This window comes from Mustela nivalis (genome assembly GCF_964662115.1).
Source record: "Mustela nivalis genome assembly, chromosome: 5".
Classification (NCBI taxonomy): Eukaryota; Metazoa; Chordata; class Mammalia; order Carnivora; family Mustelidae; genus Mustela; species Mustela nivalis.
Genome location: NC_139024.1, coordinates 76,161,610 through 76,187,106, shown reverse-complemented (window position 1 = coordinate 76,187,106; position 25,497 = coordinate 76,161,610). Strand labels below are relative to the sequence as shown.

Sequence of the window (25,497 nt, the reverse complement as noted above, 5' to 3'; positions counted from 1 at the left end):
GTCAGGATGCGAATTTCCATCTGTCTTGAGTGTTGGCCTTAACAACATGTAAGAATTCGAGGCAAGTATATGTTGAGCAGCCCTCAATGTGTCTGCTTCACCTAAGGATAAAGCAAAACCAAGCCTTCTTGATTTGGAAGATTGCTTTCATAGAAATGCTTCTTTAAAAATGCAACTCTACGGGCGCCTGGGTGGCTCAATGGGTTAAAGCCTCTGCCTTCAGCTCAAGTCATGATCCCAGGGTCCTGGGATTGAGCCCCACATCAGGCTCTCTGCTCAGCGGGGAGCCTGCTTCCTCCTCTTTCTCTCTCTTTATGCCTCTCTGCCTGCGTTGATCTGTCTGTCAAATAAATAAATAAAATCTTTAAAAATAAATAAATAAATAAATAAATGAATAAATAAAAAATAAAAATGCAACTCAAGCATTAAACTAGGAAAATTTTTCTTAAATAAACATGAACTGTTCTATTATGCTAACTTTCATAGTTTTGTGATAATCATTCATATAATTTCATATTTGGTCACCACTTCTTAATTTTTTCCTCAAATGAACATTGTTTAAGAATAACACATGCTGACCACTTCTCTCCTCCTCACAGAGGCCTGATGGGTGTCATTCAGCTGCTGCCCTGCCCATGTTCCTTGTGGAGTGGCAGCTGAGAGAACATGCATTTGGGGTGCAGAACGTCAACAGAAGGGAAATTGTTAAACAAAAAACCCTCATATGAGCATGGGACATGTGTGGTCTTCTGCTCTATGGTAAATTCATATTCGCTATATTCCCTCTGCCTATCAAAATTTTGAAATAGTGATTGAAAAGAAGAAGATGAAGGAGGAGGAGGAGAAGGCAAAAGAGGAAGAGGAAAAAAAGGAATAGGAGGAGGTAGCGGAGGGGAAAAAAAAGAAAGAATGAGCATAGCAGTGGGGAGGTTTTGTTGTTTTGTTTTGTTTTGTTTTCCTTGCCCATAGATTCGCCACAGACTATAGAAAATCAGAGAGCAATTCCTGATCATGTCAATCTTTCTTGCCCAACTTGCAGTAGATTAAGACTGGTCCATAAAAACTAGATTATGTGGTATATAAGTGTGTGTATAAGTTTATGGTAGGCATGTGCATACCTACGCATCTGATTCCAAGCACTTTACATGGAAATGTATCATTTAAAAATACATAATATTAAGAGTAATTACATGTGAATATATTTTCATGTATACTTTATAATTTTAAAATTGCCAGTAAGTATGTGCTTCATGCAAAAATCTGTTTCCAGTGAAAGACCTGTAGGTCCTATTTATTTACAAAGAACTATTTAGAAATCTCTCTGAAAGGGACTCAAATTCATTAAGACTAACTTAAGCTAAGCAAATAATCCCTTACCCAAAGGAGAACTTACTCAACTATTTTACTAAATCATCAATACAAGAGTCTCAAAATCAGAGCCAACTCACAAATAGATTATTTAAAAAACATGCAATCTTTGTTTATCATGTTTAGTGGAAACCGTAATGTGATTTGGTTTTTTCTAAATAAATGTTCTTGAATCTTTGCTTAATTTAAAAAAAAAATATGTTTATGTGTCTGACCAGGAACTGGAAGTAAAGTTTTGATTATTTACCTAATGATACAATTATTTAATTGATGGTAGCTGTCTTAATAGGAAGCCTTATTTTAGCGAATGCATTTACTTAGCTGATAAAATCACATTTATGCTTTTGTTTCTAACTTGAAGTGATATTTGAATGTCCTTTTAACATTAAGTGAGATAAATAGCTTTTATGTGGAAATAAAAACTGTAGATTGAAAATGAAAATGGTAATAGAATGCTATCTTTAATAATTCTGATTACTGATACAAATGAAATACAATCTATGTGACCTAGAAAATAAACATTATTTTAAATGTTCCAGTGATGTGTCTTCATCAATGAAATGTGCCCCCCACACACAAAAAAACCCAAAGATACTAAAAATGGACATCAAAAAGTTTATTCATGCTCGTAGTTGCTAGATAAGTATTTTGATACTCCCGTATATAAGTGGAATGAATTGTTTTATATACTGTATTTATGGATAAAAAATAAAAATATACTTGGTACATTTCAGCTGGTTTCATGTGATTCTTTTCATTTTTAAAGAGAAATCTGAAATGCAAAGTATTTTAGGACCTTGATAATCATTTTAAATAGATATATCTATGAGTCAGAAGATTAATTTTTCTTTTTCTTTCACAATAAAGTAGTCCATTCAAAATATTTTTTCTTTACTTACTATAGCTTTGTTTTCTACCCTTATTATCACAAATAACATATAGTTTTAAGAGTGATATTATATATATTATGTATTATATAAAATAATAACCAATACTTCTAATTCTCTCAAGGCAATATAATTATTCTTTAGATTAAAGAATGGTTTAGGGCTCCAAAGTTTTAATCCCACTGTTTTTTTTAATGATCCACAGATTTTTAAATTTAGGTGATTTTCATTTATTTCAAAAATTTGTGGGTCACAAAAAGAAGAGTCACATAAGGTTTTTTTCTTCTTTCTTTCCCTTTTAAAAATACACTTTCAAAAAAATATGTGTCTTTTGTCAAATAAATCAAAATTTATAAATATTACTTGCAAATTCAAGGAAAAAAGTGACTCAAAGCCAAAATACAAGAGAGGATTGGGACGGCAAATACCACATTACCTCTCTTGTAGGTGGAATCTAAAAGAAAAAAAAGTGTGGAGTGCAAATTTCATATCTTGTGTCTTATAATGGTGAAAATTATTTTCAGTTACACTGTTCAAATACCTTACTCTGTAATAAAGTTTTCAAAATTTTTAATGAAAATCTCATAGAAACGATTCCTTTAATCCTCAAATATGACTATTCAAAACTACCAAAATAAAGGAAAGTTTTATTCTGCAACACCCCTAAGAAACATTTGTAGGAATAGCCCCTCCAGAGTAGATCCTATACAGGAAGCCTTAGGACTGTGTAGCAGCATAACACCCGCCGGGAATGGACTTCAGGAAAAACAGATTCCAAAAGGGAAAGAAATGTGGGACAAGCCCTCGGCTGCCCTCTGAAAACTCCATGTTTTATGTTTCCACAGCAACTTTCCACAAAGAACTTCAGGTTTATACTTCACCTCCATTTAAATGCTCTAGATCTGTGAAGTAGGGATGTAAGGCTGACATCACTCTTATGAAGAGCTGCACAGGGTCAGATATGGAGATTTCTGAAGTTATTAATTCAGTCAGGGGAAGCTAGCAAAAAACTTGGGAGTTCTTTGTCCTATAACTTCCTGCTCATTAAATTAACTGAATTTAATAATTCAACATATATTCTAAGCTATGTGCTTTTGCAGGGATACAGGAATGTATGGGTACTTTTTATGATACTTATTCTATATGATTTGAACATAGACCCCTTAAAAACTTCCCTGAATATTGTTGTTATTATTCTTGGACTGCTCTTCTCCAAAGAGTAGGAAACATAAAGTTGCTTTTCTACCTCTTAATAAAAATCCCGTGTCTCAAGAATTTAACATTCATCCTCAACCTCCAAATAACTTCAGATAATTAAGTCAAATCCTCTTTTAAAAATGCTTCAAAATACATCCTTAGATAGGTGAACACATTTTAGCCTTCCCATAAATGAACTTTAATTCCCACTTATTGGATTTTCTTTCAGGTATATTGACTATATTTACTTATACAAGTCTTTTTATTCCCATTTGAGTCTGATCTCAGTCTTTCTGAGTTTTTAATTTCACTGTATCTGCTTCTTGCCCAGTGTTCTCTTAGCACCTCTGGCCACCTCTGAATGTTTACCTTTCTGTTCATGCTTGGACACGGCCACAGTCTCTTTCCCCTCCTTCTCTTTGGGCTTAGGTGGAGTTTTGTGTACTTCTTTGACTTTTGTAGCTGTTGGCTTCACTTTCTCTTGTTTCCCACCTTTCACTTCCTTTTTAATCTTCTCTTCAGCCTTGGCTTTCCTCTCTTCTGTACAGTTAAAAACAAGTTGGATTATTTTTGCTTATTTAACAATACAGCATTTCATCTTTCATTGGTTGCTAAGAACAAAGAGGGAAAAAATATTTTATATTGTCTATGAAGTGACATGTTAGAGTACTTTAAAAAGGTAGCTCACTTGCAAGTTGGACACTTTCTTAATTTGTACATGAAAACATTACCTTTTAGGTATCTACCTGCTTAGCATATCAATAAGAAGCCATTTAAAATACACAGGGGATGTATATACCGGCCTGTTCAGTGAAAGGCAATACCCATACCAAGAAGCCTTTTTAAAAGGATATAATCATTTTGTTCCATAAATTAAAAAATAAATAAATTTTAAGATATTTTAAGAAATATCTTAAAAGTCATTCAAGAAACTGAACAGAGTATTTTTTTAAAAATAACTCTTGAGAGTATAAATGTGAAATTACTTGCACTGGTAGTGACTAAGAGAAATGAAACAATAAAATCTATTAAAGGATACATCAGAAACACACAGGCTCTAATGACTTGACTTTAAAGGAGATGGAAAGAGAGCAGAAATTGAGATGTTAGATCCTGTTATCTTAAGTCAGAAATAATAATTCTAATGACTTTAATATATCCTAGTAAACAGAAAGGGTTTTAAATTAGAAAATATGTGTTAGTTACAACATATATGCCTATATATTCTACACACACATATTCCTCATTTGATATTCTATTCATTTGGGAGGAAGGAACTAGAAATGTGAACTAATCAGTTTGTGAGTCTTTCAATTATTTTACAAAAAGCAATAATAATATAGTACACATTTGTGGGAAATTGTTTATATAGATGCTGCATGTTAGACATTATTTATTCTATGGAACCACACATAATCACTAGACACCACAGTAAGTCTGCTGCAATATGGACTCTCTCATGTCATTTGTCACGTTTTGTTTTCACTCATGTTGAAAAATTTGATGAAAATATTATAGTCAATTTTCTTGACTTTAGTACACTAAGCAATAATTTGAGACTAATATAAGATAATACCGTGAGGTCTCATGAAGAGAAGAATGAAAATGATAATTCCTGATGCTTACAAAACCAACACCATCTGCCATACTGAATTTTATTCAAAGGACCAAACTTCCTAAAGACTGTGCCTCAAAAACTTCACAGGAAGATGATGCTACTATGTTAGAAGTATGCGGATATTCCTATGATCAAATAAATTCGGAAACACTAAAATCAGTTTTTTTCACTATGAAATTTCTCAACACTAAAGCCTTTTGAGAATCTTCAAAGAGGAAGATTATTCTATGCACTGTTTTCCAAATTCCCAATGTCTCTGGGGCTTCCATAACTATATTCAATTGGGGATTTTCTTCTACTTCCTTTAAACCATTTTTAAATCTCCTCTGCAGGCTGCTGCTCTTTCCTACAGCAGATTCATAGATTTCTGCAACTGAACCATCAGCTCTCTGAAAATGACTTTAAATCAACATTATTCCAGAACCTCATACCAAATATTTATTGGTTTCTGGCTACAGAGGAAGTTCCCCCTGAGACGCCAACACCTCAGACTCACACAATTCATCTATGTTCACCTAATGAACTCTTTCAGAGAGCTTAGCATGGCATGGGGTCAGAGCCAGTTGCTGGAGCTCTGAAGATGAGCAGGGTAAAAAAAGGTTAGGATCGCATTTAAAACCCTGCAAGACCTGGTTTTTGTCCTATCTCTCCAATCATAGCATCTTTCCAAAAGTTTCTTCCTCCACTAGACTATTTTCTCTTTCTTTAATATCTCTTGTATTTTCTACATGTCAATTATTGTCCCGTTTCTTTCTTTATATTTTCTATGTTTTCCACATATATGAATTTTTTGGCTATCAGTGCCTGTGCAACAAAGTGCAAGGTCATTGGAATTAATCATTCTTTCACCTCAGCTTCAATTTACCTCAACTTATTTTAAGGCATACCTGCTTTTCCTTGTTATATACCTTGTATTACAAATGATTGTTCACACATCTCTTTTCCCTACCAGAGAGAGCAACTTGAGGATGGGAATGATTTGTTCATTTTTGTAGCATCATAATGTCTAACATAATGGTTTTTTTTCATGGAAAACACAAAATACATGTTTACTGAATTAGTACTTTTGATCAAAAAGAGAGAACAGAACATGTTTCACTGTACATATAGTACACATGTAACAGTAAAGTGTGAATATGTAGATAAGTATTTAAAGTGAACTTGACAAAACTTGAAAGATTTACCAACTTTTTTTTGTTTATACTTCTTGTGTGTGAAATTGTAATTTTTGTTACATTAAATGACACCTATCCACTTGTAGGCAGCACTTGATTTAACCTTAACTTCACAGCGTGGAATTAACAATACATGAAATTCAGATCTACCTTTAAAGCCATAATAATTTATAAATGAGCAAAGATAATTTTCTTCAAGTTGACCACATTTAAAACAAATTTTTATTAGTGATTTTAAGTATAAAAATAACAAAATTTTCCTTACCTATTTTAGACATTTGTCAGTGAGATTCATATTTGAAACAAATAACTTTGCCTCACATTAAAATGGGTAAGAACTCAACAATGATGTGGATATAATGAGGTAAATACCATGATACTAAAGCAACACTTAACTGCTATTCATTTTTATCAAACTGGATAGATGTTCTTAAATTTTATGCCAAAATATTTTTACTGCTGTTGTTTCTTTTTTCTTTTCTTTTCTTTTCTTTTTTAAGAATATAAGTAACATTTGGATTGAGGAGCTCACTAAGGAATGAAAAAGCAAAAAGTACTATTCCACTATGTTCAAATCATCCAGTTCTATTTAGGAAGGTATTTAATTTATGATTTTTGTCAAATAAAAAATAAAATGGTTTAATCAAAAGAAAGGCATCAATATATTTAATTCACTTGGGAATGAGTCTTACCCATTAGTGACTATACCAGAATCAAAATGTCTAATGCCAGAGTTGGGAAATCATATTATCCAATAAACATACTAACATACTATTCATTTTTGGATTTAGGATATAACAAATTTCAATTCTTATTCATAATGTTACTGTCAACTGCTTCATTTGCCTGTTCCTTAGTTTTTCTCATTAAAACAAAATTTACCACTGTCACTATTTCTTCCTTTAAGGTAACCGTGAAGATAAGCAAAAATAATGTGAACAGAAGAATTTGGACACTGCAGAATAAGTACATAGGATTTCTAACACTAAATCCTCATATCCTGGGGCACCTGGGTGGCTCAGCGGGTTAAACCCTCTGCCTTCGGCTCGGGTCATGGTCCCAGGGCCCTGGGATCAAGCCCCACATCGGGCGCTCTGCTCCGCAGTGAGTCTGCTTCCTCCTCTCTCTCTCTGCCTGCCTCTCTGCCTACTTGTGATCTCTGTCTGTCAAATAAATAAATAAAATCTTTAAAAAAATTAATCCTCATATCCTGTATTCCTATAGCTCTTTGGAGTTTTCCTAGAACTTAGGGTTTGATGTATAGCAGGGATTACTATATTATACCCATTTTATAGATGAGAAATCTAGGAATGAAAAACCTTTTCCCAAACATAGTGCCACTAATAAGGCAGAAGTAGAAGTAGTAGAAGAACTAAAATGACTAACCCATTTCCCCATTACACTAAATTGCATATTATTCATATTAATCTCCAAGGATGATACCAAAAATGTATTTTAAGACATATGAGGGGAGATATAAATATACACAAACTAGTGAGAACAACAGTCTTCTGAAAGTGATCAACAAATAGTAACCTCCCCTACTATCCAATACACACATATCTGGAGATCATAATTTTTCAGCCAGTTCGACAGCCTGGACTTGGCTTACCCCACTTGCTTCTCATGACATCATCTCCTCTTCTACTTCTTCCCTGACTTTGTTATTTTTAATGAACTATAGGAATAGGCTAATCTTCACAATGAATATGAGGTTCTACACATGCACCAGGAAGGAAGTCCTGAGGTGGTTCAGAAAGTTGCCACTCTTGGACAGGCTGTGCTTGAAATAGAATATGAAATGTGTTGGGTTCCACAGGACTGTCTCTGACAATCAAAGTCTTCAGAAGGAGATTTTACTTTAACTCTGGTCATACCTCTCAAATACAATAGGTTATTTTGTTTCTAATTTAATTATCACATACTATAACCAATACCTTTTCAAACTTATTCTGTTTTCCCAAAGATTTCCCATTATGCAAAGAGAATTTCCTATGTACTTCCTATATTCCTAACGTAATATATATATACATACATAAAATAAAAAGGAAATTTATATTTGTGTGTGTATACACACACACAATTTATACATATATGTGCTGCCACATCTATCTCCCTCATAAGAATATAAGTATGTAAAGAAAATATTTGTGATTTGCAGCAGGCCAGGCTGGCCTCAAGATGGCCCGTCTGTGATCTCCACTTTTGAGTACTCATATGCTTGTGCAATCCTCTCCCCTTGAATATGGGCTGGCCTATGCATTTGTATATACATCTGAAGTAATATGTGACTTCCATGATTAGTCTACATAAGATTATTCTTGCCTTACTAGCTGATTCGCTCTCCTGCTAAGTTTGATGAAACCTGCTACATATTAGTGAGACTCATGGGGCAAGGAACAGAGAATGACTTCCAGCTACCAATCAGAAAGAATTGAGGCCCTGATTCAATAGGTCTTGAAGAACTGAATCTTGCCAACAATCATATAAATACTTTAGAAACTATCCTTCTCCAGTTGAGCTTGCAGATGGGACTGTATCTTTGTCTAATACTTTGAAGATGACCTTATGAGACATTGTGAAGCAGAGGACTGAGCTAAGCCATGCCCAGATTTTTGACCCATGAAGCTGACATAATAAATGTGAATTGACTTCAGTTTCTAAATTTGTGGTAATTTTTTTCACAGTAGTAAATAACTAGTACAGTATTAAATAGATATCTGTTGAAGGAATAATTGATGCTTGAAAACCTCTATTTTTTGAAAGAATACTAGACTAATACTCAGTTCATTTGGGGTTTTATCTTGGTTTAATTACATACTAGTTATATAATCTGGGCAAATTGTTTTTCTCCCTGAAGGTTGGTTTCTTCATCTGTTAAGTTAGGTAATTAGGTGAGATGATCTCTAATGTCCCTACTAGCTTTAAGGTTTCATATATATATGAATTTATTTTTTTTCAAATCTGTCAAACCGAAGAGAACCAAATAGAAAAAAATAAATCTCTTTTTAAATTATTTTATAACTAAAATAAACTTAGTTATAAATTTCATCTTAAGACTAAATTCATGCTACCTTCTAGGAAGCAAAGTTTTAGCTTATAATCCATCTATCTTAATAAAATGATATTTAGTAATCTCATGAAAAAAATTTAGTAAAAAATGTATCTTTCTCAAATATTTAATTTTGCATTGGGTAGATAAACACATTGAATTAGGAAAGTAGATTCCAATCTTTATTTGGATGATTAGTCCCTTGAAAATACTGAATTGAGATTACTAAAATATACCAGTCACATAAAACCTGTATTTTAAAATAGGAAGAGGAAATTTAAATTTAGAAAATAAGATTGAAAACTATCAATTAGAATCCATTTTTTTAGCATCAAACAATTGTCAAATAAATTTAGAATACTAAATTTATAATTTAATATTTATGTAATACTCCAAAATATATAAAATTACATTGGTATTCTAATTTATTTGGGAAGGTATATTGTTAAGATACTTTTGATCTTCAATGGCTTAAAATATCAATATCAGTCAAGATATATGCATTAACCTTTCTTCGTAAAATTAAATCTTGAATTTCAATCTTCTAAAATTAATTCAAAGTGTACTACTGGTCAAAAGCTGTAAACCAATTATAATGTGCTAGTTTCCTATCTCTATAGTAGTAAATTACCGCAAACTTAAATGCTTAACCAATATCCATTTAATATCTCCCAGTTTCCAAAATACAAAAGTCTTGGCATAATATGGCTCAACTAAGTTTTCTGCTTAAGGTTCACAAGGCTAAAATCAAATTGCCAACAGGGTTGCATCTTTTACTGGAAGTTCTTGGGAAGATTCAATTTATTCAACATGTTGACAAAATTCTTCTCATGCTGTCTACATGCTCCCCTCAATTATCAAGCTAGCAATGGGGGGCAAATCCTTCTCAAACTTCAAATCTTTCTCTTGTGTCATATCTCTATGCTTTAAAGGTTCATAAGATTACATTGAATCTTCGTGGATAATCCAGGATAATCTCCGTATGTTAGATCAACCTTAATTACTCTTGCAAAGTGCTCTTTGCCATATAATATAATGTATCTATGGGGATGACAGCAAGGGGTAAAGGTCTTGGGGTTCCAAATTCTTCCCAACATGTGCAGAAAAGACTTTCATCTTCCTCTCACATTTTCAGAGTCCCCATTAAGTATTCAGTTTTATTATCTTTAAAATATTAAATTTTATTACTTATTTATTTTTTGAAATATTATTTATTTATTTGAGAGAGAAAGAGAGAGTGAGTGTGAGACAGAGAGATTTCAAGCAGATAGGCAGGGTAGAGGGAGAAGCAGACTCCCTACTGATCAGGGAATCTGATATGGGGTTCCATCCCAGGACCCTGAGATCATGACCTGAGCCAAAGGCAGACACCTAACCAACTGAGCCACCTAGGTACCCTAAAATAGCAAATTTAAATGTAAGACAAAATTAATTTTTATGTAAAGGAAATGCTGTATGCTTGTAATTATCCAGCTCTCTGAAATCCAAACTGTAATCTTTTCAATGAAAAGAAATTAGTTATAGAAATAATAAAGGGGGGTGGCTCTTGGTTGTCTCATTGGGTTAAGTGTCCAATTTAATCTCAGCTGAGGTCTTGATCTCAATGTTTTGAGTTTGAGCCCTGCATTAGGTTCCATGTTGGGTATGAAGCAAGCAAAGAAGAGAGGGAGGGAGGAAGGAAGGAAAGAGAAAGACAGAAAGAGAGAGAGAGGGAGGGGGGAAGAAGGAGGGAGAAGGAAAGAAAGAACGAACAGAGAGAAGGAGAGAGGGAAGAAAGAAAGAAGGGAAGGAGGAAAGAATAAAGGGAAAATTTACCTTTCTTTGTTTCTGTTTTTTCTTTTTTCTCAATTTTTTCCTTGTGAGTTGCTTAAACAGAAAATTTTATATATTAGTACATAATTTTAATAGATGTCAAGATCAAGCTTTCTTTTTACCTCAATTTTGATAGCCACCAGAATCATGAACTATTTTGAAGTAGATGACATTAATAAGCCTTATGTAGAAATAAAAAGATACCGATGTAATAATAACTGTATAAAGCCCGATTCAAAAGACTTGGCATGAAGATTTAGAAAGCATTTTGAAAGCTAGTTTCACTCTCCTTTTTAAAGTTATTATTTTAAATAGATAAAGTTTTTAGGAAAGACAGAGAGAACAAATTTAAAATAATTTGTCAAAAGATGTTATTTTATCAGGAAGAAACACTCTATAATTAATTAAAATAAATATTTAAATCAGAATTAAAGCTTTGGTTCAGAACAGTGTTTCTCAACAAGGACATAACTGACATTTGGGGAAGAATAATTTCTTACTATAAGGGACTGTCTTCTGCATTGATAAATGCTTAGCATCTGTGGTCGCTACTTTACCAAATGTCCTTCACTCTAATAAGTTTTTCCAAATAATCCCTAAGAAATAGCAACTTTGATAGAGAAAGACCAATAAAGTATAATGTAATCACAAATGATTAGTGATCAAGTGCAGCTTCTTAATTGAATAGTATTTAACATGATACCTGAAACATTATACCTTCTCATCCTTATGTAATAAAATAATAAATCAACGTGAATTTATTTCACTAACTTCTATTAAGCAAAGGAACCCTGAGACATACAGAAGTATGTGCAGATTAGCCATTGTTCAAATATATTAAACTGTGTGTGGTTTGGTAGTTTACCAAACCACCATACATTTTTCAACATTAATGTACTATTTATTGGAGAATAATGAGAATTAAAGAAATTATAGAAAATTAAATGAAAAAACAAGATATTTAATTAGACAATGGGGTTAAGGAAAGAGCCAAATTATTAGAGTAAAAAATTGGAGTCCCAATTACTTGCATTTCTGCAACTATATAATAAAAACACTAATGTCCATCAGGTTTACTTATATTATAAAAGAAAAAATTGTGCCTATATGTGTAGTTAAAAAACTATTCTTTTAACATACAGTTGATGAATAGTTTCCCAGAATCTTGGAGATTTAAGGCAAACCTCGCAGAAAGTCTAAACCACAATCCTCTTTTGAAAGCCAAGTGACGGTGGCAATTGCAGGGCTAAGGAAAGGGCTGGTGCACTGCTACCCACCCCTTCACCCCTTTCACCCTCCCCCGCCTACCACAGTATCAGCCTCTCAACCCCCCTGCCTTCTCCACTACCATTTGGGGTTATGGGTAATAGCTATGACAATGTTAGCTGAAGGAGCACTATGCCAAGCTAAGAAAGGCACAATTCACACAAGGTCATGGGGCCACAGTATAAGAACTTTATAAAAAGCAAACTCTTTTGATATATAACAAATCAAAGACACTTAAAATGAAGCATTTTGTTCTGCTTTCCAATTTGAAAATTTCCCTTAACATTTATAATTTAGGGGCAAAGAATTCTCAACTACTTTTTAACAAAAAATATTAAGCCACTGTGAAAGTTGAAAAAAATCGTGAGAAATATCAAATTATTTCATTTAGTCAGAGTATGTAGAACCTAATGCCAATAATTCTGCATAATTTAGTAGCAGAAGGGAAATGGACACCAGTTTCTAAAACAGATTGTGGCTATATTGAAATTCATGGATATTATTACTTAGTAAACATTAATAAAGCTATAATTATTTAATTCAAAATGTTAAATATGTGTATAGACTAAGGAAGATTGAAAAGTGTTTCAACTGATCTGATTCCTAAAATATTACAAAATATTCCAGCTAAGTGGAATGTTTTGCAGAAGATAACTCAGCAGACTAGGCATATTGTGGATATATAAATCAGCCAAAACCTAGCACAAATAACCTACATTACTAAAACAAAAGCAAAATATTAGAGTCCTATTTCACAATATACACTGAGATGGATTTTTGATGAATTAAAATTAAATGTGAAATATGAAACTAATTTTAAAAACTTGAGGAAATATTAGTAACTATTTAATTAATCTTCAAATGAAGACTCAAAAGCAGAAACACCAAAAGAAAAAAAAAAACAACATATCTAGCCACTTAAAAATTCAAGAATCTAAACACAAACACACACATGCATACACACATATAGGAATGTACACATATCTATACACACAAACAGAAACCCTAACTTTAACTACAAAACCTGAGAAAAATATCTGAAAAAGTGACAGACTAGGAAAATATATGCAAATGACCTGCACAAGTATTATCAGGAGAAATGGGCGATGAGTGTGAACAGCTACATAAGAAATATACATCACTAGGGGCGCCTGGGTGGCTCAGTGGTTTAAGCCTCTGCCTTCAACTCAGGTCATGATCTCAGGGTCCTGGGATCAAGTCCCACATCGGGCTCTCTGCTCAGCGGGGAGCCTGCTTCCCCCTCTGCCTGCCTCTCTGCCTACTTGTGATCTCCCTCTGTCTATCAAATAAAATAAATAAAAATATTAAAAAAAAAAGAAATATACATCACTAAAAATCATATTTAAATCCTTCAATATACAAATAATAAGTGGTTTAAAGATATAATGGAAGAAAATATCTCCATTTAAATACCATAAAGTTTTTTGTGTTTTTTTTTAATTGGGAAAATAGGGGCACCTGGGTGGCTCAGTGGGTGCCTCTGCCTTTGGCTCAGGTCATCATCATGAAAATAAAACCATTCCGTGAAGGAGCTGGTGAAAGAGCAATCATTCCAACTGCTAAGAGACAAACCTATTTTTAATAGAATGAGCCCCCTCCTTCTCAGCCCCCACTTCTGGGCTTCTCTGGGGTATTGGCCTTGGTGGGGGAGACCCCAGCAGTGTCACAAATACTGGATTTGGCGTCATAGGTTGAGTTGTGTCTCTTAGACATGTGGAAGTCGTAACCCCAGTATCTATGAATGCGATCCTATTTGGAAATAGAATCTCTAGGGGCACCTGGGTGGCTCAGTGGGTTAAGCCTCTGCCTTTGGCTCAGGTCATGATCTCAGAGTCCTGGAATCAAGCCCTGCTCAGCGGGGGGCCTACTTCTTCCCCCTCTCTCTGCCTGCCTCTCTGCCTACTTGTGATCTCTCTGTCAAATAAATAAATAAAATCTTTGAAAAAATTAGGAAAATATCTGTTTTCTATATAGAAAGATCCCCAAGTTATATTATTGAATTATAAAAGCCAAAATATAGGACACATTAAATTTTGCTTAAAAAACCAGGGAGAAACAGTAACCTATATTATCTCATAAATGCCTATTGAGGCTCTGAAAGATGCACGTTAAAATCATCCAAGTGGTTTGTTGTGTGTATGTGTGGGTAGGATGGAAGGGGATCTGGGAGGCTGGCAACAAGGCAGAGGGAAACTTTTCACAGCGTCTCTGTATGTGTTAAACAAGGAATCTGCATTGCAGATTCTAAACAAATACATACAAATTAATTTTGTTAAAATCCCAGTCCTATAGGTAATCAAAAAATGCAAATTAAAATAAAAAAGTATATTTTCTTACCTATCAAGTGGATAAATACTTTGTGAAATATTATCCTCATTGTTGACTAAGACAGTCTCACAACTGCCAGGGAAGAAACAGATATATTTCTAGAGAGTAACTTGGTAGCAGAGTTTGAGTCTCGTGTATTTTATTCACTTCAACCTAGAAATTACTTTATAGGTTCAATTCTTAGGAAAATACCATAATATAATTTTGAAAGATAGGATGTAAAGAGGAGTTCAAAGGGGGAGGGGCCAATGTGTAAGAACAGAGTAAGAATAACTCCATACCTTTTTTTTCAGATTTTTCTTTTTCTTTTACTTTTTCTTTTTCTCGGTGTGCAACTGGAAAGAAACAAACAATACTTTTCACTTAAATAAAGAGAATAAATAATGAAATGTTTTCATGGCAATTTTGATGTCAAAAACTTATCTGCTGCTTTTGAAAATCTTTTTTAACTGGAATGACTTTTTACATAGTTAGATGTTTAAATATTAAGTTAATTATAAATTTTTTATTTCTACTTTCATTTCATATCCAAGCACAAAGTTGTACCAAAAGCAGGTCTAATTGCAAAGGTAAGAATACACCTTAGCTTCCCCAAACCTTTAATTTCAATAACATGCAGTAGAAAGCTTTAAAAATTTATCATGCTGTATGCCAAAGGAGCCCAGCTCAACACTGGAGGAACATCAAAATATAAAAACAGAAATACAGAGAGATAATTTTCTGAATCTGATGCAAAGTATAATCAACGTAAATTTTACATGTTACTCTGCTACAGAAATATTCCACACTAACAATTTTTGAAAATATACTGGGATGAGATGAGAATGACACCAAATCTTTTTAAAGGAAACGAAATTTAATTTACTATGAGTTATGATCCAATTCATTAATATAAATTCATTAAGTCAAAAGCTTTCTCCACAATTAAGCCATAGCTCTCATTAATAGAATTTCCAGTTGTCAGGCTAGGAACATGGTAGTCATCCAGGATTCATCTTCTGTTTTCCACTTTTGTTCATTTGCCAATCTCTTTCAATCTACCTTTCAGTATTTCTCTTACACATCTTTTTTTAATCCAATATTACATTCTCCACCAGTAATTTATTTACACAAAAATATAGAAAGCACCTGTTATGTGATAAAGATTGTTAGTCAAGAGAGAGTCTATCCTTGTCATTGTGATGTCAACAAGCTGAGGAATCAGAGAAGTTAGACAAACAACTGCAAAGGTAGTTAATTGCAGTTGGTATAATTGCCATGAAGAAAATATTCAGGGTGACATTCAGAGACTTACGCTAGTCTGTGTATTTGGGGAATGTCCTTTGGTAGAAATGATGTTTAAGGATGTTAAGGTGAAAAGAAATTAATCTAGTAAGGGGACAGGAAGGTAAAAGGGAAAGAGACTATTTCAAAATTTGGAGTAGAATGCCCTTCTTTCTATATTATTATATTATATCATTATATTAGAAATATAATATAATGATATTATTATGTAATAATATCATTATATTACATTATTATTATATTACTATATATTACATATTATTATAATATTATTACATTATTATAATAATATCTTATCTATTCCCTTGAACCTTTAGATTGAGATTTTTCTCTCTCAGAGTAACATTTCTAATAGGAAAATCTGATTATACTCTTGACCTGTTATGAATATTAGTAACCCCCCCATGGCCTAGCATGGTATCTATAACATAGTAGATGCTATAGGAAATCTAAAAATATTTTATTGCTTTAATGCTTTGATATTTACTCATCAATGCAATCTCATCTCCATGAATTTCCCCTTGAACTTTACATTCTTACTCCCACACTTCCTCTTATCAATGCGCCCTTTAAGTGCTGACTCACTTGTCTCCTCCACTGCAAAATGTTCTTTGATCTCTACTTACTTCATAGGCAAACAAAACCATGTGCATAATTCCATTTTAACTATTAAATAATATTACTGCTGTTGTTTTTATATCTGACTCCCTAGTAGGTGAAATCTCTTTAAAGACCACACCAGGTTATTTTATTTTTGTATCCCTGGCTCATCATGTGATGTCTGCTCCATAGTGGAGTTTTAATAGATTTTTCTTTGAGTGAGCCAAATTCTAAAATTATAAGAAAAACTATTTTCATCTTTGAATACAATTCCATTTATTAATGATATGGTATAGATATTATAAACACTGCTTGCTTCTGGGCATACAAAATTTACAATTTATCAAAATTTCTTAAATAATTAAACCCCAGTGAGAAACAGAAGAAAAAAAAATACACCTTAGACCATCTAAGCTTTATTTTTCCTTACATTTAATCGTCCTTTTGGGTGTTTCTGCGTTACTAAGGTCAATATAAATATCTCACAAAAGAAAGAGAGGACCTCAGCATTTACACATGACCACAGGTAGCTTATTTTGGTTCTTTTAGATTACTATTAATTAAGCCGAAAACTGAAGGAGAATCTTGGCAAAAACAAAGCCTCTTTTAAAAGTTCTCTAGGGGGAACCAAGTTTGCATGAGATAAGCTGTGCTTCTGGAACCTGATTGGCAGGATCCCCAGGAGAACACCTAATCTGTGTCTCTGCTTCTGTGAAAGACCAGACCTCACCCACCTCGGACAGCTGGTTGTCCATTCCACTAAAGGATTTTTTGGCTGACGTGTGCACAGGCATAAATGAAGGAATTAATACAAAATTGAAAGAGCAAGGGGGCTGAATTCAGACTCAAATTAGCATATTAATGCCTCATTCCTGTCACCCTGGGGGAAAATCTGGTTCCTCGCAGTCTAAGTTTTGATTTATAGACACAATCCTGTATGCTGGAATTTCATTATCACCCTCAGAAATGGTACCATAACACTGCTCAGTGAAACAGCTGGACCCATGGGCTCTAGGGAGCTGTTCAAAATGGCAGACAGCCACTAAAGCTTCTTGGATGAAACCTTCAAACTTCCGCAAGACTGAGCTCAGACGCAAAATTTTAAAACTTCTATCAAAACAATGCAACCACCAGTAACTGCCTTAATAATTACGCTAAGATAAAAGAAAGTAATTTGCCACAACAACCACATTTGCTTGTGCACCTCCTCTTTGCTTAGAAACTACAACCAGAAGTTTTCGTGTGGAGGAAAAAAGTACTTTCCTTTTCATCAGCTCTGTTGGCAAGTTATATCTTAGCTAAGACACTTTTAGCTCAGGACAAAATAAGCTTGTTGCACCTGCTGGAGCTTAATTTGTTTGTCATCCTTATTTACAAGAAACAAAAGTCCCTTTGGTATACTGGTAATTAAAAACAAATGGAATCCACCAGTTGGAATGGCCCTGATGTTTGGCATTGGAGTTGGCATGGCCCTGCTGTTCCTGCTCTTGCCCAGACTCTGACCTTTCTCTGACCAGAACATTCAGCTCAACTGAACTCTGCCGCAGTCTCTCGCCCACCCCATGTGGTCCCTCTCCAGCACTCTGCAAGCTGTGTTCTGTGCTTTTACAGAGCTTGGCCCTGGCAACCTGCCAGACAGGCCCTGTGTCCTTTTCTGAATGTACCAGAGCCCATAGTGAATCTGACCCTGAGGTTCTTATCGACCAAATCTTCCCTAGCAGCAAACCAGCAGGCATTCAGGGCCAGGTTGGCTGAGCTCTTTGCTGATCTCTGTGTTAGTAGTAGTTGGAAAAAATCGAAAGTTTGGTGTCAAAAATTTTTCAGTACTAATTTGCAGAGGTTTTAGTCAACACTAAACAAAATGTCCAATGTGCTTTTGGTTAGTATGTATGTCTCTGTATGTTTTTATTTATTTATTTTTGTAACTAATCGTAGAATTTCTATCCTGTGCTAAGGCAAGATGAACTACACATTCTAAGCAATAATGATGAACTCAATAGAAGAGCACTCTTGAGGAGTAGAGAAATTTGTTGAAGATTATATTACTAATTCTTCCTAAAGGATTATTTTATGATTTTTTTTTTTTACTTAAAATAAGCACACAATTTTAGAGCTGATAGGAACCTAGAAGGTCCCTTAGTCTGAACTTCTTTGTCCCTGGATATGAAAACACTGTCTCAAAAGAGGCCATGGCAGAAAAGAACAAGAGTATTGTGAACAGATTGCCAAATCATACTCTTCCTCCAAAGCTATGCTACCTCGTCCATGCAGGTCTTGTGCAGACTAGAAACTTGTTCTTAACAACCAAAGTGTGCTGCTGGCTTCTCCAAGCATGTAATACACAATCCATCCTGGAATATACACTTCTTTTTCCACAATAAAATTACATTTGTTTATGTATTAATGTGCTGATGAGGCAAATTACCCAAATATATAAAGCTCATCTGACATATGCTCCAAATCACAAGATATATATTCAAATTCCAAAATACAGTTTTACTCTCGAATCTGATTGAATTGTATGGGTAATTTCCCCTTCAACTGGGACTCCATTGCTACAGTCAGAACTATAATCACTTCCTCAAAAGGAACAATTACTATGCAGGAAGTGATACATAGCTTTGTGCAGAGCCTTCTTGCCTCACTTTCCAGATTTATCTTTCAGCGCTGGCAGAGAGAAAAAGAAAATATATTTGATACTTTAAAGAGTCCATTATGCATAGCTGAGAGAGGGCAAAAGTAAAAGTTTATAAAATACAGGCTCACTACATTAGTCTGTGGTCTTTGAGAGCATTTTTTATAAGAAGCCAGGATCTTTAGATACACTTGAACATCCTATCCTCTTTGGCTTTTGCTCATCATCTTCAGCAAAATCCTTTGTCAGCCTATGATTCCAGTCCTGTAATGGTTTCCCAGAAACAACCCTAAACCAGTCAATCAGGATTATTATTCTAAAATACCCTTTTAAAAATGTTCTTCTGACTCACGTGAAACTGTTATGCCTTGAATTGCATAGTTTCAAAAGACGTGTTGAAGTCCTAATTTCCAGGGCCTCAGAATGTGACCTTAGTTGGAAATAGAGTCTTTACAGAGGTAATCAGTTTAAAATGGAGTCATTACAGTGGTCTTTAATTCAATAGGACTGATGTCCTTATGAAAAGGGGAAATTTGGACACAGACACAGATATGCACAAGGCAAAGAAACGGAGATGCAGGGAGAGCACCATTTGAAGACGAAGACAGAGATTAAAACGGTTCATCCATAAGTCAAATGTTGCCAGCCAACCAGCAGGAGAAGCATGAAATAGATTCTCCTTTACAGCTCTTTGAGGTAATCCATCCGGCTGAAATCTTAACGTTGGAGACAATATATAGACTACTGTATTTTTCAGTTGATGGTAACAAATAAATTTAATTTACCTCTATAACTGCTTAGACAATAAATTTCTGTTATTTTAAGCCATCCAGTTTTTGATACTTTTTTTTTTACTGGAGCCCTGGGAAACCAATACCAATATTAATTATTTGGGTTCTCCTGCACTCTTCCAATCAAGTTCTCACCTGGTTCCTTGAAGACTGACCCTTGACCCAGCTCTTATGTCTTCCATTTTAGGTTCCAGAGTGCACATCTAAATCTTCAGCCATACATTCCTGTAAACCTTTATCAGAAAACTACAGTCACACCTATTCAGCAACCAAGGCAGCTAGTTGTCTGCTGCAGGGTATCTCTTTGTGAGGTACTCACCACAAGATAGTGTAATTGCGTGTTTGCTGCTTTAGATCTCTCACTGGACTATGTCTTATACATCATTGAATTTTTAGTGTCCAATATGGTGTTTGGCACAAATTAAGTACGATGACTAACTTAATGTGTATTTTGCTTAATGGCTGTGACCAGTTTTTTCATCTACAATAACTGCCTGTGAGGATAACCCCATTTCCACTGACTGGCCCAATTCGATGTTGACCACATGCCATTCATTAGCATACACTTCTGTCATGTGAACTTCTTCCCCACTCCTAAGGTCAGCTCTTCACCTGAACACTAAACAAGTCAGGCTGATCTAACAAATACCTATTATTTTGGATGCCTTAAAAAACTCTCCTTTTGTCTAGGAACCATCTTCGATAATGTCTTCCCATCTAGTTACATGTTTACCAATTGGGTTCCAATCTTTTCTGGTTTAATCTAGGAGTAAATTGACATGTTTAATGGTTTAAAAAAAGCCTAAATGTTATCTGAAAAATAACAATAAAATTTGTAGTTGCAAAAAAACCCAAGGCAATATGCAATAAATAAAACTAAATGAAAGAAAAGCTAGAGGAAAGTAAAAAGTATATTAGTAATTATCTTTGGATAATTGGTTGTAGTTGTTTTTCATTCTTTTTTGCATTTTCCAAATTGTCCAAATTAATCTGTATTACTTTAATCTATATTATTATGTTATAAATTTTATTGTGTTTCCTAATTATATGTTACAAATCGTTTTTGTGTTAATATGGAGTTCCTACAAATTCTTCAACTGGTGCTGACCGAATAAATTTGACCTCACAATAGTCCAATTAAAGCTGAATAATTATATACATGTGAAAATAAATATAGAAATGTCCAAAAAAACAATTGTCAGTAGGAGTCAAGTCGAGATTAACAAAACAGGGAAAATGATTGCTTCATTAATTCGTTCATTCATTATTTCAGTGTTTATTGAATGTGTTTCATGTGTTGGGTACTTTGCTAGATGTTAGAGTCATTTTTAATTTGATATAAGCACATAAATTCAGAGCTGGTAGAAATCTGGAAGACCAATGAACGTAAATCTCTTTGTTTATAAATAGGAAAACACAGAATCACAAAAGGAAATGTCAAAAATGACCTAGAGCAAACATGAAGACACACATAGCTCCTGCCGTGAAAGTCCATTTTGAAAATCAAAGAGATGAACAGACTTGCCCAGTGACTCCACAGGAAGGGGCTTCTGCCCAGAAAAAAGTGCTCATATAGACGCACAGAGCTGTGAGATGTCATGGAGCCTACTTAGCGAGTGCCCAACAGTGTGGCCGCCTAAGGCACAGGCAATGTAGGTAGGTCTGGGATGGGCTGGTGGGGCATCAGGGGCCAAGTTGAGAATTGAGGGGGTTGAGGAGGAGGTTGCAGAGTAGGGAAGGTATGTGGGAAAGTACAAAAAGCTGGACATTTGTATGGATATCATTGATCAAATGAAGAAAGTCTTTTATACCATGGTAGAAAATGTGGCTTTTACCTCTAACGTGCTATAATGGCAACAAATGGATTGAAGCCCGTGAGGGTCATGATTAGCATGAATTTAAGGGGTAATTCAGAGAAATCAGTTAAGAAATGACTATCTTAGGGCTGCCTGGGTAGCTCAGTTGGTTGAGTAGCTGATGCTTGATCTCAGTTCAGGTCCAGATCTCAGGGTCATGAGTTCAGGCCCTACCTTGGGCTCCATTCTGGGCATGGATCCTATTTAATGAGAAAGAAAGAAAGAAAAAAGAAAGAAAAAAAGAAAGAAAGAAAGAGAGAAAGAAAGAAAGGAAGAAAGAAAGAAAGAAAAAGAGAGAGAGAGAAAGAAAGAAAGAAAGAGAGAAAGAAGATAAAAGGAAGAAAGGAGGGAAGGGGGTAGGGACTAAGCACTACCCTAATCTAGTTGAGAAATGATTGTGGAGAAGATAGCAGTGGAAGTAGAGAGGTGAGGAAAGGATAAATGATAGTAAAGAGGGAGTATGACAAGGGGCTGAGCAGGACCATTCTTTGTATTAAGGGAGACCAAGATGTCTATGGCAGGACTGTCACTCAAATGTCTTCTGAAATGATGCATATTAAATGTCTACTCCAGGAGTGATGAGAGAGTGTAGTGAAGACTATGGTAAATAGTTAGTGCAGGCCTCACCTAGAGACATCCAGTTGTACATTCTGTGTCTGTCCGTGGACTGTTCTTGAACTCTAGGCCATGAGTTCAGTTGACAGCAATTCTAACCCTGGCTCATTTGAATCATTTGAAAAGCTTGACTCAAACCCTGTGCTCACCTCCCAAACATTAATGGTCTCAGAATGGAGTCTGAAATGGATATATATATATATATATATAAGTGGATATATATATATATCCATTTCAGCCATTTCAGCCATATATATATATGGCAGGCCTGGTATACTTAATAAAATATATCCACCTCTAAATCTCCCTGCCATTGTTGCTACACTTAACAAAATAAGAAACAAGACCTGATAGTAGTTATTCTTTTGGTAGAAAAATATATATAATATTAAATTAAATATATTTTATTATATTATTAAATATATATTATATTAAATATTATATATGTATATTTTTAAACTATCCAGACGATTCTGAAGTCCATCAAATCCATATCACCCCTGGCAACAACGATCCCTCCTTCTGCAGCTTGAATAGCCTGGGTGGATAGTGATATCTAATATTGTTGTGACCAGTAATAGAGAGGGATGAAGACATTCTGTGCAATGGAACTTAAAGTGGACTTCAAATACACTGAGTGAAAGAAGTCTGTTAGTTATCCGTGTTAAGTCAGATGAGAGTTGTGTACGAGGGTCTAGAGACTTTTCACATTCTACTTCTTTTTTTTTTTTTTTAATTTATTTGACAGATAGAGATCACAGAAAGGCAGACAGAGACAGAGAGGATGAAGCATGCTCCCTGCTGAGCAGAGGCTTGATCCCAGGACCCTAAGGTCACGACCTGAGCCGAAGGCAGAGGCTTAACCCACTGAGCCACCCAGGCGCCCCTCATATTCTACTTCTTTAGTCTTCTCAAATATCAAAATTAATTAACCATTTGGGCTCTTAATTAATCGATGTTTTAGATGAAATGTGAAGAGATTATCTAATATGAAAATACTTGAGGTATTCAGGTCATTCTCAAGTTTTTGATTTAAAGTACATGCACACTGAGTATGAATTTTTAATGAGTTTATATTATAATATCTTAAGGAAATTATGTCACTGTCTTGGCCACACATAAACGTTATCCTGCTTCTAATATGACTAAAGTCCTCACATACTCTCATCAGGAAAAAAACAAAAAGAAACAAATGAATAAATATCTGGCTTCTTAAAATAAACTAAAAATAGTAGAATTATTCCAATTAGTTCTGGTCCCCTAAACAATGAAACCTGAATACTTCCTCCGACCCTGAATTCCCTAATAATAACTTTACACCTAACTTTGGCTATGCTGGTGGCTAAAGTTTTATAAAAATTCTTATGACAATGTTGCTACAATAAATTTGGTAAATTTTCCCATTCTGTGATTCCTACCCTTAAATACTTATATTTTGTATTTAGCTACCAGTCCTTTTAGTACTCTTGTTAAAGAGTAGCTCAGGGGTATTGTTATATAATGGCCCTTAAAAGTGCATCCATGTCTTAATCCCTGGAATCTGTGAATGTTACAATACATGACCAAAAAAAAAAAAAAAAATAGCAATGTGATTAAATCAAGGATCTTGAGATAGGGAGATTATCCTGGATTATCTATAGGATCCCTACCTGCAACCCCATGTATCTTTATAATAGGGAGTCAGAGGAAGATTTGAAAACAAAAGAGAAGGCACTGTGACCACAGTAGCAGAGACTGGAATGATACATTCACAACCCAAGAAGTACAGCAACCCTAGAAGCTGAAAGAGGCAAGGAACAGATTCTCTCCCAGAGCCCCTGAGGTAGTTCTGCCCTGAAGACAATTTGATTTGGACCCTGTGAAACTGATTTTAGATTTCTGGCCTCTAGAACTGTAAGATAATAAATTTCTATTGTTTTAAGACACCACATTTTTGGCAATTTGTTACAGCAACCACAGAAAACTAATACACCCATGACATGCCGTTTGGCATTTCTACCAAAAGAATAAGTACTGTCAGGTTTCATTTTTTATTTTGTTAAGTGTAGCAACAATGGTGGGGAGACTTAGAGGTGGATACATTTTATTAAGTATACTGTGCCTGCTATGCAGGGAAGCCATCAAGCAAGACAAGTCCAGGCTCTATGGAAGTACAAGCTGATCAGTGAAATTGATCAGCAGATTTTACAAAGTCCTAACCATGAGGGTTCAGAGAACAATTCAAGATTCTCCAGCTGTGAGAAAATTCTGCTATAGAGACTTCCACACCATGGAGCAAAAAAGAAGGAAGGAAATGAGATGAAAAGTATAGTGGGGAAAGCCACGTGTTCTTAAATTAAAGAAATCTGAGATTAAAATTTGACTCTACAACTTAATAAATATGAGACATGGAGAAAAATCATTAAGTTCAGATAAACCTCAGTTTTCCTAGTTTTAAATGGGATTATACCTACCATGTTGGATTCTTCCATGAAGATTAAGTGAAACATTAGAAAGCATAGATTAAGTACAGTATTTGTTTCGTAGTAGATAAAGGCTTGCATGAGATTTTTTAGGAAGGAAGGCACAAATACAGGGGTGAAGTGATAAAAAAGGTAGTTTAGTGTCATGTTACAGAATCTTGGGATGACAGATCTTAAGTTGCTTCAGCCAATGCTCCGAAGGATGTCAAGTGGTCCCAAATATAGGATGAGAAATAACGCAGATAAGAAATCCACAAGGGATTGTCACTGACCTAATCACTAGTGATTAAGAAGACTAGTTAACTGACTGATAGATACTGTTGAAATTAAAATTTGCCAAGAATTCTTTGAATGATTTCACATATACATTTCATAATCACTTAATCTTCACAACTGTATCATACCCATTTTACATATGAGAAAACAGAGGCAACAAAAATGAGTTAATTTGTCCTGGGTACACGGGCAATAGTTCCTAAATTTGGATTCTGACTCAAACTGGTTGATCCAAGACATTTCTAAAAGTAGGA

The 25,497-nt window shown here is 34.5% G+C and overlaps 1 protein-coding gene and 1 long non-coding RNA gene across 22 annotated transcripts in view; one reads left to right on the top strand and one right to left on the bottom strand.

The window, feature by feature from the left end:
- The window catches only part of LOC309864466, a 52,785-nt gene extending 49,028 nt beyond the window's left edge, over nucleotides 1–3,757 (top strand). For both annotated transcript variants that reach the window (XR_014311536.1, XR_014311537.1), the window contains exon 5: nucleotides 600–3,757. This is a non-coding gene — a long non-coding RNA (uncharacterized lncRNA). The remainder of the gene's footprint in view (nucleotides 1–599) is intronic.
- Nucleotides 1–25,497, bottom strand: part of TRDN (triadin) — a 379,193-nt gene that overhangs the window by 257,662 nt on the left and 96,034 nt on the right. For all 20 annotated transcript variants that reach the window (XM_082729949.1, XM_082729966.1, XM_082729962.1 and 17 more), the window contains exons 6-8: nucleotides 15,006–15,059; nucleotides 11,113–11,163; nucleotides 3,822–3,992 (exon numbers count right to left, since the gene is read on the bottom strand). In XM_082729949.1, coding sequence (XP_082586075.1) covers nucleotides 3,822–3,992; nucleotides 11,113–11,163; nucleotides 15,006–15,059 — 276 coding nt within the window. The remainder of the gene's footprint in view (nucleotides 1–3,821; nucleotides 3,993–11,112; nucleotides 11,164–15,005; nucleotides 15,060–25,497) is intronic.